The 13517-nt window shown below is 40.2% G+C and overlaps 1 protein-coding gene across 1 annotated transcript in view; it reads left to right on the forward strand.

The window, feature by feature from the left end:
- Positions 1-13517, forward strand: part of TFAP2D (transcription factor AP-2 delta) — a 57744-nt gene that overhangs the window by 10886 nt on the left and 33341 nt on the right. Inside the window, exons 4-5 of the mRNA XM_004388716.1 lie at positions 5075-5240; positions 5418-5536. Coding sequence (XP_004388773.1) covers positions 5075-5240; positions 5418-5536 — 285 coding nt within the window. The remainder of the gene's footprint in view (positions 1-5074; positions 5241-5417; positions 5537-13517) is intronic.

The following is a 13517-nucleotide window of genomic DNA, read 5'->3' on the forward strand; positions in this document are numbered from 1 at the left end:
GAGGGGGCGCGTGACTCTGAGGCAGCTTTAGGGGCGTCGGGGGAGCTGCGGCTCCTCCGAGACAACCGCGGCTTTTTCCTCTGCCCTAATTGCCCGGGATGAGAGGAGGAAAAGCTCATTTGGGCGTCCGCGCTGGGCTTTCCTATCCGATGCAGCGCAAATGGTAGGTAGGGGGCTTGCCGCGCCCCACAGCTCTCATCCTGCGACGTAGCAGTTGTTCAACACAATGGCGGGGTTGGGTGGCCTTTTCCAGGTGGTGAGCACCCATGCGTCCATTCCCCGTTGCGCTTGCTCACAAACTGGAAAAACAAGCAGAGAAGGTCTGAGCATGCCCATTTTTCAGATGTACAGACTGAGGCCCAAAGGAGTGAAGTGATTCGCCCAAGGTTGCGTGGGTCGGTAGTGGGCCACGCTCTCATTTGTGGCCCAGAACTTTTTCCAGTAACCCACACCGTGCCTGCAGACATAGAGCCAGAAATCCCCAGCCACACCAAGAAGATAATAGCCCCAACCCGTGCCGTTTCTGCCCGCATAGAATCTAACAAGATCTGGCAGCTGGCGGATCTGCATCTATGCATTTGTGCCTGGATTTATCACACCCACTGTAAGTATTTGGCTGACTTATTCCTGCAGCTGCGACAAATTTATTTTTTATGATAGCTATCTCTTATACAATAGAGGCCCTCGTGGCGTAGTAATTAAGCGCTCGGCTGCTAACGGAAAGGTCAGCAGTTTGAACCCACCAACAACTCTGCGGGAGAAAGATGTGGCAGTCTGCTTCTGTAAAGATTACATGCTTGGAAACCCTATGGGGCAGTTCTACTCTGTCCTATAGGGTTGCTATGAGTCAAAGACTCCACAGCAACGGGTTTTTATCTCCTATACAGTCAGTAGCTAGTCCCTGACTTCTTTCACTGTTACCATAGCTACCCACCTGGGTTTGCAGCATCACTGGAAATATCTCCAAATTCCAGTTTTAAAATAGTGACCTGCATGGAATGGGAAACACTAGGAATGGGAAACAGATAAACTCTGGAGCAGTTCTGCAATAAGGCCCCTGGCTGTGCAACCAGAGACACCATGAACTGGAATGCAGAGTCTAGAATTTCATTAAGAGCTGAAATGCCTCACAGGAGCCATGAGGAACTTCAACTAGTAACACAGGGATAAAATACTGTGACCAGCCTGGTGTGGTTGGCTGTTTCATAACTTTCTGTCTTTGAGATCTCATCGTTGCCATCTGTGGTCTAGAGCCCCTTAAAGAAGTCCTACCTCCTTCATTCCAAATGCAAAATTCTGGTTATGTTGACCTATTACCCTTTCTACCTCCACCCAAAAATAAACCACTGGGGAGAGAGAGACCATGTTCCCCCATGTTGCTGTATACTCTACAAGTTGCCAAATCTTTAGCCAGGATGAGAGAGTTCCCCAAGGCTGCAGCAATGCCAAGTATCAAAGCAACAGAAATTCCCTTTAAAGATGCTGTGACATAAAAAATAAAAGACTCTAGAGTTGATGGCTAATCCTGAATACAAAATAAATCCTCCAGGCAGTTTGTGTGTGCATAAAGCATACTCTTAATATGCAGCCTGTGTAACTTACCTAATAAATGCCCATTTGAGCGTGAGCCAGAAGCCCAACCTGGATGCAGGAGAGAAAGGCCAAGGGCCCAGGGAGTTGCAAGTGATGAGGCAGCAGACTCCGTGGCTTCCCTGGGAGCAGCTGGCTTTCAGCAGATGGGGTTCAGTTTGCCAAAAAGGAGCAATTTTCCAATGGAAACTGGGAGAGACTGATTTAACTCCTTATTTTACAAAAATAATAATCTTTTGCATCTCTCTAAATTACGTTTTTAACCCACTGAAGATTAATAAATATAGGAAAGATCTAAAATTGTGTCCTTCCTTTCCTTTCAAAAACCAAAACAGTTGCCGACAAGTCAATTCCAACTCATCGCAACCCCGTGAGTTTCAGAGTAGAACTGTGCTTCATAGGGTTTTCAATGGCTGATTTTTCAGAATTAGATCAACAGGCCTTTCTTCTGAGGTGCCTTTGGGTGGACTCGAACCTCCAACCTGGACAACCAGCCTCTCTGTTAGTAGCCAAGTTCTTAATGGTTTATGCCACCCAGGGCCACCCTTCCTTTAGCAGCCACAAAAATAATATGTATACATACTCAAACACTCTCTTCTCTCACTCATAATGAGTAAGATTCCTAGTGTCCTCAGTTATGTACTTGCTAGTGTGTGGGGTGGGGATGCGGGCTTATGTAAGAATATACATTTGCTACGACTCATAGAAAATGTGAGTGGAAGCCCCTTTTCAGGAGAGAGCTGTGTGATTTTTGGATATAGACATTATGATTTTCTTGTTTAATATTCTTGCTACAGACTGACTTCACAGTGATCCAAATCCTAAAATAATCAGGGTCATGATCCTACAATATCACTCTAAAACCCAGATTCATTGATATCTAGCTTGCTTTCCTGTTCGTCTCAACTTCTAAGAAGTTACTTAAGAGTTTATTTTTTAAAATGCACTTTGCATCTGTAGATACTGAGCGCATCAGCAAAAGTGGAATGGTAGCCTCAGGCACAGGAATCTGGGAACACTTTATTGGGGGGAGGGGTTTAAAATTCTTTCTGGGAATGCGAGGTGGGGAAGCACACGCAACTTTGTGTTTCCAGCTCCCCAGGCCGGTGTTAGCACGGCTGTCCATGCACAGAATATTGACTACAAGTTTGATGCCAAGAAAAGGATTTCAATCTGACAGTTGAGATTATAACCTCTCAGATTTCAAAGTCAGGACATATTTCCAGGCACTAGCATCAGGAATTTGGCCAGAGTATACAGGACCCATCTTCCAGCCTACAGAGAACTGACTGCTCTGATGTTCTCTCTATTCTGTCTGCTGTTTTTCAGGCATTAGAGGCAATCATGGACCTCAGAATGCTTAGGGAGGAAGACCTTGGTTCCCAGCACTTTCATAGGGAAGTTGGGTGACCCCAGCCTGCCAGGAGGAATTCCAGAAAATCCAAGGGTAGAAATACTTTAAGAATGAGGCAAGGTTAACATGTTCTCTCTGCCTAGGCCCAGGACCCCATTGCCATTTTAAACATCTTTCCAGGTTTCTTAGCCACTGTGCCCAGGAAACACACTCAAAGGAATGGCAGAGGTTGCACTGACAGATTCCATCTGAACCTCTTAGAAAAGGAGGGAAGGAGCTACCTGGGAGGCCAGTGGTGAGTCCTAGACCAGGACTTCTCAAACTTGCAGATGAACCACCTGAGGCTCTTATTAAAATCGTTTATTCTGACTCTGAAGGTCTGAGGTTGGGCCAGAGATTTTGTATTTCTGACAAGTTCCTAGGAGATGCTGATGCTGCCATTTGAAGACCATACTTTAAGGAAAAAGGCTTTAGATAACACTCCCCTGCCCATTTGTCTTCCCCCACCTACTTATTTTCTATTTTCCCTCATAGAACTTTACCCATTTTCTGGAGGTAAGTCTTCAGATCACCCTTAACTGATGAAATCAAATGTATGATCAGAAGAGCAAGCTTTGAATTTGAACTTGCCATTGAACCCACAAAAACTCTGTCCTCAGATTTCTCGATGCCTGGTGAAGCAGCCTTAGATCTCAGGGCTCCAGGGCCACCATGTTAGCAGCGTGGACACTGGCTCAGGGTTTTCGCTGTGAGGAAGGAATTGGGCAGCAGGACACTCTCCTTCACAGTGATCACCCTTAGATCTTCATGTTCACTTCAGTCATCGGCTGCCTAAAGTTAAGGACTGACTACACTCCCTTGTTCCTGGACAATGTAAAAGCTCAAGGGGCTTTCTGAACTTCAGAGATAGAAGGCTTCTGCTCCAGGAGTCCCAGTAAGGACTGCTTGCCTGAACGTTCTGAAGCTTCTGGTGATGAGTAAATTATTTTTAGTGGTGTCTGTGTATTGTTTGGGTGCCTGTGATGCCTTTAGTTGATAGATGCTTGAGGGAAAGGGGATGGCAGTTCTCAAACATTCTGGTGGCAGGCCCTCAAAACTTTGATCTATATGGTAAATTCTAGATAAAAAAAATCTACCCATTTTGTGTGTATAGGTATCTATCCATAATACCTACCCTTTGTGGGGTTAACTGGGGAAGTTTGGGGTTTTTAATTGAAGTATTTCTTGGTGTGAATGACGTAGAAATTAACACTGGTGGGCCTTCTAAAGGAGACCTGATGGCACAGTGTTGAAACACTAAGCTGATAACTGAAAGGTCAGTGGTTTGAACCCACCAGCTGCTCCACAGGAGAAAGATGTGGCAGTCTGCTTCTGTAAAGATTACAGCCTTGGAAACCCTCTGGGATAGTTCTACTCTGTCCTACAGGATCGCTGTAAGTTGAAACTGACTTGACTGCACTACGTTTTGTTTTGGTTTGGTTTTGGGGCCTGCTAACACTCTGTGGGAAACCCTGGTGGTATAGTGGTTAAGAGCTACAGCTGCTAACCAAAAGGTTGCCAGTTCAAATCCACCAGTCTCTCTTTGGAAACCCTATGGGGCAGTTCTACTCTGTCCTATAGGGTCGCTATGAGTCAGAATCTACTTGACAGTAACGGGTTTGGTTTTTTGGTAACACTCTATGAGGAGCCCTGATGCCGCAGTAGTTAAGAGCTAAGTGAGCTACAGCTGCTAACAAAAAGGTTGGCAGTTTGAATCCACCAGCCATTCCTTGAAAATCCAATGGGGCAGTTCTACTCTGTCCGATAGGATCGCTATGAGTCAGAATCAACTAGAGGGCAACAGGTTTGGGTTTTTGTTTGTTTTTTTAACACTCTATGGGATGCCAATTTTCTCTAAAATTACAATGATCTCCTCACAAACATTTTCTATGTGCTATTTGAAAGACAAAACCCTGTGTGTTATTTGAAAGGATCATCTTCAGAGCAGCTTTCTGAGAAGATCTGGTGATGTATAAGTGCAATTGTTGTCATGCGTTCCCAGATCCGGGAGGCACCTTGATATTAACTGTTTGTCTAATGAATTTATCTTCTCTCATTGTCACTAATATGTCTATGCTTTTTCCTTCCAAGGTGGCACCTGTGTGGTCAACCCCACAGACTTGTTTTGCTCTGTCCCTGGTCGTTTGTCCCTTCTCAGTTCTACTTCCAAATACAAGGTGACCATTGCTGAGGTAAAGAGACGCCTCTCTCCGCCTGAATGCCTCAATGCATCACTCTTAGGAGGCATTTTGAGAAGGTGAGAAAAATTGGTTTTCTGGCATTGTGGGTCTTCTGACTGTATTGATACACACTCCTCGGCCTTCAGCCCTTATGTGTTCCATCCTACGTGGAATTCCCCATGTGGTCAAGTGTTCTCATGATTTTCTTCAGAATGTGAACTTTCAAATCCCAGTTTTTATTTGGTTTTGGACAGAGCAAAATCTAAGAATGGAGGCCGCTGCCTGAGAGAGAAACTGGATAGATTGGGCCTGAACTTGCCAGCAGGAAGACGGAAAGCAGCCAACGTGACCCTCCTCACTTCCTTAGTTGAAGGTATGACTTTCAGCTCCGCAAAATAATGATGAAGTGCTGGCAATTCTTTGAAGCTCAGGCTTGTGAGATTTAGGCTGCTTTATTTTGTCTATGCTACTAAGCAGGACAGTTAACAGATAGTTCTGAATTTTCCAATTAATCTCTATTATAATGATTAAATTATACAATATAAGGTTTAGATAATTCATAAAATGTCCCATAATTTACTAATCTTGACAATACTAGGGAAGAACAGTGGAAGATTTATGTACGTGATAAAGTATTCCCTAAATAACAGCAACAAAAAACTGGACATGCTATTGTCATTTTTATTATTGTTTATTTCAAAGTTCAGCTAAATCTTGTTTAGCTTGTTATAATTCAGTGAAACATGATCTACAGGATAAATAATAATCCTTTTATGAGGAGTTTCCAAGTGTCTAGGCATGATACTAAGCCTGCAAGCACATTGTCTTAATCCTAGTTGTTGTGTGCCACTGAGTTGATTCCGACTCATAGCGACCATATAGGAGAGAGTAAAACTGCCCCATAGGGTTTCCAAGGAGCAGCTGATGGATTTGAACTGCCGACCTTTTTGTTAGCAGCCTGAGCTCTTAACCACTTCACCACCAGGACTCCCAGTAGACATCTCTTAAAGCAGAGTGAAATTTAATGGCTTTATGGGTGGATAAACTGAGTTACAGAGAAGTTAAAGTTAACCACAGGTATAGAGATGGAAACTCTGGTGGTGTAGTGGTTAGGTGCTGCGGCTGCTAACCAAAAGGTCAGCAGTTCAAATCTACAAGGTACTCCTTGGAAACTCTATGGGGCGGTTCTACTCTGTCCTATAGGGTCACTATGAGTTGACGTTGACTTGACAACAACACGTTTTTTCCAGGTAGAGAGACAGAAGTGGAAATATATTCCTAGAAACTACCTTTTTTTCTTCCAATTTACCTTTTTACCTTTGCTTTTTCTGTAAGGACTAAACTTTACGCATTAGCATCCAAACTTAAGAAGAAGTGTTATCCATGCTTTTATTTGTTTTTTTACCTGTGTGCAGGAGCTTTTGAATGCCAAAGAAAAGTTCTTCCATAATTCATAATGGTGTTGTTTTTAAATAGGAAAGGCAGGTCTGTTTTGTCAAATCCCACCAGAACTTGCCTGTGGCACTTTTTTCACATGAGTTGTTTATATTGCATTATAGGAGGTAATAAGTGAGTGAAACACAAAACAATCATCTGCCTTTTTCCAGATTATCAATACATAGTGTTTATTGTACAACTTTGACATGATCTTGGCAAGATTGCTTTGATAATTTTGTTATTAACAATTATCTTTGCTTTGTTCCCGAATAGTATAATGATAATACAACCACAACAGTGTCGTTGGCCATTAACATTTAATAAGTGTATGTTGTAGGTCACGGGCTGTGTTTGCCTATGTGTGCCGATACTGAAGGAATGACATAAGGGAGTGTGGTTTGAGGATATTTAGGGAAGGGCAAAGTAGAAAAAAAATGACTAACAGTTTGGTCTAAGGGGAGACAGATTCCTGCTTAATTTAAGTAAGAACATTGTTGAAATTATAGGTTTTTAAAAGTAGAACAGAGATCTTGGGTGGTACACATGGTTAACATGCTCAACTGCTAACTGAAAAGTTGAAGGTTCAAATCCAACAGGAGGTACCTTGGAAGAAAGGCCTGGCTATCTACTTCCAAAAAAATCAGAGCTCATTTCTACTCTGACACATATGGGGTCACAATGGGTTGGAGTTGACTCTACAGCAACTGAGTACTGGTAAAAATATAACAAAACACTCAGTATATAATGAAGGAGATAAAGGAATCATATGTGTGGTAGGTCTTGAGTGAGTCTCAAACCCATCTCCATAGTAGAATCAGCTGAGGAAGTTTGAAAAAAACAGCCTGAGTCCCAATACCAAACCATTTGAAATTCAATCTCTGTGGTTAAACCCAGACATATATAATTTTTAAAACTTCCTATGTGATTCTAAGGTATAAGGAGATTTAAGGGTCATTGATCTAAATGTTCATTACAATTCTTTCTATTACCCAGGATGAGTGACTACAAAGTCCCCTGAAAGTTGTAACTTGTGGAAATTAAGGGCCCCAAAAAGACCTTTCTCCACTGTGTCTGGGAGTGTACTTGGCCAGTACAAACTGAAATATAGAGAATAATAAAACAGGATGTTCATAATTCTTTTTTTTTTTTGGTAAATATATGTGTAACAAAACACTTGCCATTTCATTTTTCACATGTACAGTTCAATGACATTAATCACATTCACCATGTTGTTCAACCAACACTACTATCCGTTTCCAGATTTTCTCATCACCCTTAACAGAAGCGCAGTATCTCCTAAGTAGTGCGTCTCCCTTTCCCCTTCCTTCCTGCCTGCCCCAGGTAGCCACCAATAAACTTTGGTCTTTGTATGCTTCTTATTGAATTTTAAGGTAGCCAAAAGCAACCTATGCTAACATGAAGGGTGCAGGATCTCTGTGGTCTTGCCTTGTCTTCTCTCAGCACATTCCCCTATCACACAAGTGCCCATCATATGCTCTGTTCATCTGGCCTCTGCTCACAGATAACTATCAGCCTTGGCTGATGAAATTTAAGATGTTATTCTTCCCAGGTGCATCTTACTTTAATTGGGTGCTCTTAAATCCCCAAAATCTTCATAACATAGAGATAGAAATCTTTTTTTTCTTTTTATCATAGCAATTAACATTTATTTTGATAACAGTATCTTTTATACTGCCATGACAATATCTGAACTAGCATTAAGTTCTTTAAAGACTAACCTTAATTTAATACAACCACGTTAGAGGAGTCCGTTTACTTTTTTGTTTTCTCTTTTTAGTTTAAGTAAAAAGAAAACCTTATAATGCCACCCTCCTTAATATCCATGCAAGAATTTTTCAACTCAAGTTTACGTACTTTTGATTTTATTAAAGAAAGTATAAAATATTGAATTCTACATTCTTAAATGCTAGAGAAATAAAACTTTATTGTTGAATTTCAGGCACTTTTGTGGAACTGTGGAAAAGACATTTAAGGGCAAAGGGACTTTTTGCATTCCTCAACTTACTACATGTATCGTCACTCCCACATTCTCTCTCTTGCTGTCATACACACACACCCACAATTATAAAATGTTTCATTACCATGTACAATATAGCCTGATATTTTTCTCTACTTCATACTTTTTTTAGTCATTTCAATAATGCTGATTATAAACTCACTAAATTTATGACATGAGTCACTAATGAGTCATGACCCACAGTTGGAAAAACTGCAAGTTATTTTAGGACATGAGGAGAGTCTAATATTTGAAGAACAAGCACATTACATTTAAATTAAAATCATCTTCATTCTAGCCCTGGGCTGACAAGAAGGGCAACTTCATTGTTAGGACTCTAGATAGAGGACTCCCCTGTATCTTTTTGTTCCCACATTTCAGTTGGGTTGATGGTGACAGCTGTTGACTCCTTTCCAGCCATCATCAAGCTGCCAAGTCCACATTAGGCTCAGGGTCTTTGGAATTCTGCAGGTGATGCTGGACTTATACGGAACATAAGTGACCCGAGTGTGATTTATCAACCTCCTAAGAAATTGACATCATTGATACGTCTGTTCAGCACTTTTGGGCCTTGATTGTTTTTGAGCCACCATGTATCTGATCCAGGTTTTTCAAGTTTGTCCTGTTTGTACAGATTCAGGCTGTAAAAACTTTACCATATTTGCCAGTTGCTGTTCATAAGCCCTTGAATGGACCAGGTATTCAGGTGACAGTTTTCCTCTTCAGTAAACAATGTCGAAAGAGCCAGCAACATTTTTTTTTTTTTTAATTCTAAAACTAGGTTCCTAGTAGCCCAAAATGGTCCATCAACTTTCTCTTAAACATATGGTCTTATGAGAAAGAATACTATTATTTTTTCCACCATTTTTAAAAGTAACATCTCCCCTTTATCGCCTGGATTTTCAACGTAAACCCATATGTACATTTTAAGGGTCAGTAGCTACTAATTTAGCTTCTCTTACATGTCTCTTAAAACTGTTGCTTAAAACTCTTATGGAGTAGTCTAGCCATGACTAGATTAATTGTTTCTCAAACTTCCTGATGGCCCAATATGTTTTTCGGATTCAATCACCCCTCACAATTTTGGTATAGTCCTTGAGCACAGGAGATATAACATCCAATTGACTTTATTTCCCATAGACCAGACTTTGAAATAAATCTCATGAAAGTCAACCTTCAATGACTTTACAGTACTCACCTCTGCCCAATTCTGGGTAAGATTTGAATCAAGTCTTGCCATTGTTCCTATTTTGATAGGAATCTCAAGGAAGGAATGGTGCTTGGGAACCATGCCAGGCTCTCTGTGCAAAGATGGGACCTTTGTAAAGATCCTATCAATGAACAATAAGGTGCTTTATGATGGGAATTCAAATTAACAAATGAACATTTGTTTTTCCAAAATGACCCATCACTAATATAATAGTAGGCTTCATTTTGATATTCCTACCTTTCCGTGCTTGCCTTGGGTTTCTAGCAATTTGGTTTTTAATTATTCTGCGATCATTTTATTCTGCATTCCTTTTAAACGGAATCACTCTACTAATTGTTCCATCCTAGCATTGTTATCAAGGTGACATATTAGAGTCAATACTCTTAGGGATTATTTTAGGGATTTACAAGAGAGGGATATTTTAATGCAATTTGATAGTGTATTTTGATAATTTCTATCATCTCTGTTATAAATATCATTGTACCTAATAAACAATGAGGTGAAGAACTGGAAGACTGACTGACTTTTTGTCACCTGTTGAAGTTGTTTGAAAAATGAACATATTTTAGTCAGATATATATTTAAGTGAGGATTTTTTTTTTTTTGGATTCACATAACATAGATATAGCTGACCTATAATGAGATGGAAATATTTGAATCCAGAGTTCTCTGAATGAAATATCAGATCTTATCCTCTTTTCTTCCATATGTCTTCATTTAATGGGCCTTAAATATATAGCTAATGGTTAAGTGCAAGCTTCTTTATTGTAATCCTGAAGTTATTTTTATTTCCCCTTGTTAATCACATTCTTGTGGTTTCTTTTTTGTCCATTCTGGTATCAATAAAATCAGAAAAATATCATTTTCTGGAAGACGGATTTGCTTAGAGTTTCTTACCCAATGTCCTGATCTTCTGAGGAGATCTTGGGATAATCCCAGACTCTTCTAAAGTGAAAATAATTCTATATCTGGAAAAAAAATGAAAGAATTTGACTAATACTATTGTTCTAGTTCTAATACACTTGGGTTAAGAGCTGCTGCTGCTAACCAAAAGGCTGGCATTTCTGATCCACCAGCCACTCCTTGGAAACCCTATTGGGGCAGTTCTCCTATGTCCTATAGGGTCACTATAAGTCAGAGCCGACTCGATGGGCAATGAGTTAGGTTTTTTTGGTTTATATATTTATTAGTTATGAACTGGCAACTTCCTATGCCACCCCTATACTTTACTGCAGAACAATCTTTGCAGAGTTGGTGGATTTTAGAAAAAATATGAGGAGTCAGTCATCTGGTCAATGATCTAGTCATTCCTTCCCATCACTCCCTCCTCACCTGTGGTTTCCCAAGATGGCTGATGTTGCCGAGTGTTGCTATGGGGATGTTCTGTTTGCCTGATTGGGTTTGCTTTCGTGGGAGAGTTCTGCTGCGTTTGAGAAAGCTCCTGTAACAGTCTCAGGCAATCCTTAGGGTTCTGACAGCACAGTTTATTTAAATGCTTTGGGTTGTAGTCTGCCATCATAGGAGGTCAGATTGTGTTTATATATTAAAAAAAAAAACAACAGTATGAGGCAGGGAATGGTCTAAATATAAAACCAGCAAAATAAAGGGAATCACTTTCAAGCATTGTGTAAAATTGTCGTTTTGTTTTAGTTTAAACCCTTTCTCACTGTTGCTGCCTTCTTTAGCTTCAAAAAATATAAACTCCCAGGCTCTGCCCTTAACTCTTACCTCCTGTTAACTGGCTGTGTCATTTGAAAAATCCCTTGGCCTGGTATACCCCCCTTCCACCACTTCTCATAATATCGTTTCTGAAATACTCTCTGACTTTGGGCTGGTTACTTAACTTGACTGAGCTTCATTTTCTTAATTTATAGATAAGAAACATAATATCTGTAATAAGGTAATACTCCTTGATATAACAGTTCATTTACACATTTTCAGTGGCTTAACACAATAAAAGCTATTTCTTACTTATCCTAGTTCGATGTAGGTGTTCCTCATTGGGTCCTCATCCAAGGACCCAAACTCCTTCCATTTCTCCCATATCTTCCAAGCCCTGCCCTCCTCCAGGTCCTAGAGTCCTATTCATTCAACTCACAGATAAAGAAAGACACTGGCGGTGGCGGGGGCAGGGAAGTACACAGCTCTTTACTCCCTTGGCCACACAGTACCCACATTACAATTGTTTGCATTCCGTAAGAACTAGTTACATGACCACACTTAAATACGGGGTGGGATGGGGCACTAGAAAAAGTAGTCTTGAACTAGGCAGAGTCTTCTCAACAACCCCATCGTAGGTATCATACAATATTTCAGATAAATAGATACCGTCTTAGAGGCTGTCTTCTTAAATCATTTGCTTGATTCTTAATATCATTCCTCTGACCTGTATGTTATGATTTCATTCATTTTTGGTGGGAGAGGATGTTTGCATGTTGTTGTTGTGTGCGGTCAAGTCAATTCTAACTTACGGTGACTCTGTGTGACACGGTAGAACTGCCCATTAGGGTTTCCTAGGCAGTAATCTTTATAGGAGCCGATCACCAGGTCTTTTCTCCCACAGACTGGCTAGTGGGTGTGCCCACTGACCTTTCAGTTAACAGCCAAGTGCTTACCCATTGCGCCATCTCTGCATAAGGGCAAGGGAGATGGGATACTTCCCATATGCCTTTGTGTCTGACTCTGTGTGACCTGAGATGTCCTTAAATCCCTACTCCTACTCATGGTGACTGTGGCACAAAGAGGTGAATGTATCCAAGCATATTTGGCTCAGTCCTGTGTTTGTCACCATTGGTCCAGCTCATTACTTATTCTTGCAAATAGTGATGCTGTCTTAAAGGAACATATGTGCATTCCATTCTCAATGACTTGTCTTTCTTCTACTATTCTTCCTTTCAAAGTTTATGCCTTATTTAATGTGCGTTTCAAACTCTCAGCTTCTGTTTTTCTACATTACTTCCACTTATCAAAATTCATAGGTTTTCAATAAAATAATAGACTATAATTATTCCTACTGATATCTAACTCCTACCGAAGAGCAATGGAGTATTGCAATTGTCCGTGTTTAATTAATAACAAATATCTGAATTCAGAATTATATATTTCTAACAATGGGGCAGAGAGTAACTTTAAAATTTTTAAATTAATTTAATTTCTAATAGATAATCCATACAAATGGTACAAAATTAAAAAGTTACAAGTAAATATGCAGTGAAATATCTTCTTTTCACTCCATCACCTAGTCATTCAGTTCCCTCCCCCTAGAAGAAAACAAGTGTTGTTGGTTTCCTTACAAGAAGTATGTAGGTTGTGCTTATGTGTATGTTTCCTTTTTTTTTTTTAAAAAAATAACTTTCTATGCACACTATTCTGTACCTTTTTTTCACACATTCTCTTAGTGTTCATTCTTTATTCAGTGCTTACAAGTTGTTCTGGCTTTTAAACAGCTGCATGATATTCCACTGAATGAGCGTGTCATAATTCATTTTTGAGTTAGAATCAACTTGATGACACTTAACAACGATAAAGTCCCCTAATGAATATCCTTTAGGTGTTTTCGATCTTTGGCTGTTACAACAGGGCAATGAGTAACTTCACACTTACATAAATAATTCTTCAAATATGCAAGTATATCTATTCAAATTCCCGGGAATGGTTTTGCTGGGTCAAATGATACTTGCATTTGTAATA

The sequence above is a fragment of the Trichechus manatus genome, unplaced genomic scaffold (genome assembly GCF_000243295.1).
Source record: "Trichechus manatus latirostris isolate Lorelei unplaced genomic scaffold, TriManLat1.0 scaffold00215, whole genome shotgun sequence".
Taxonomy (NCBI): Eukaryota; Metazoa; Chordata; class Mammalia; order Sirenia; family Trichechidae; genus Trichechus; species Trichechus manatus.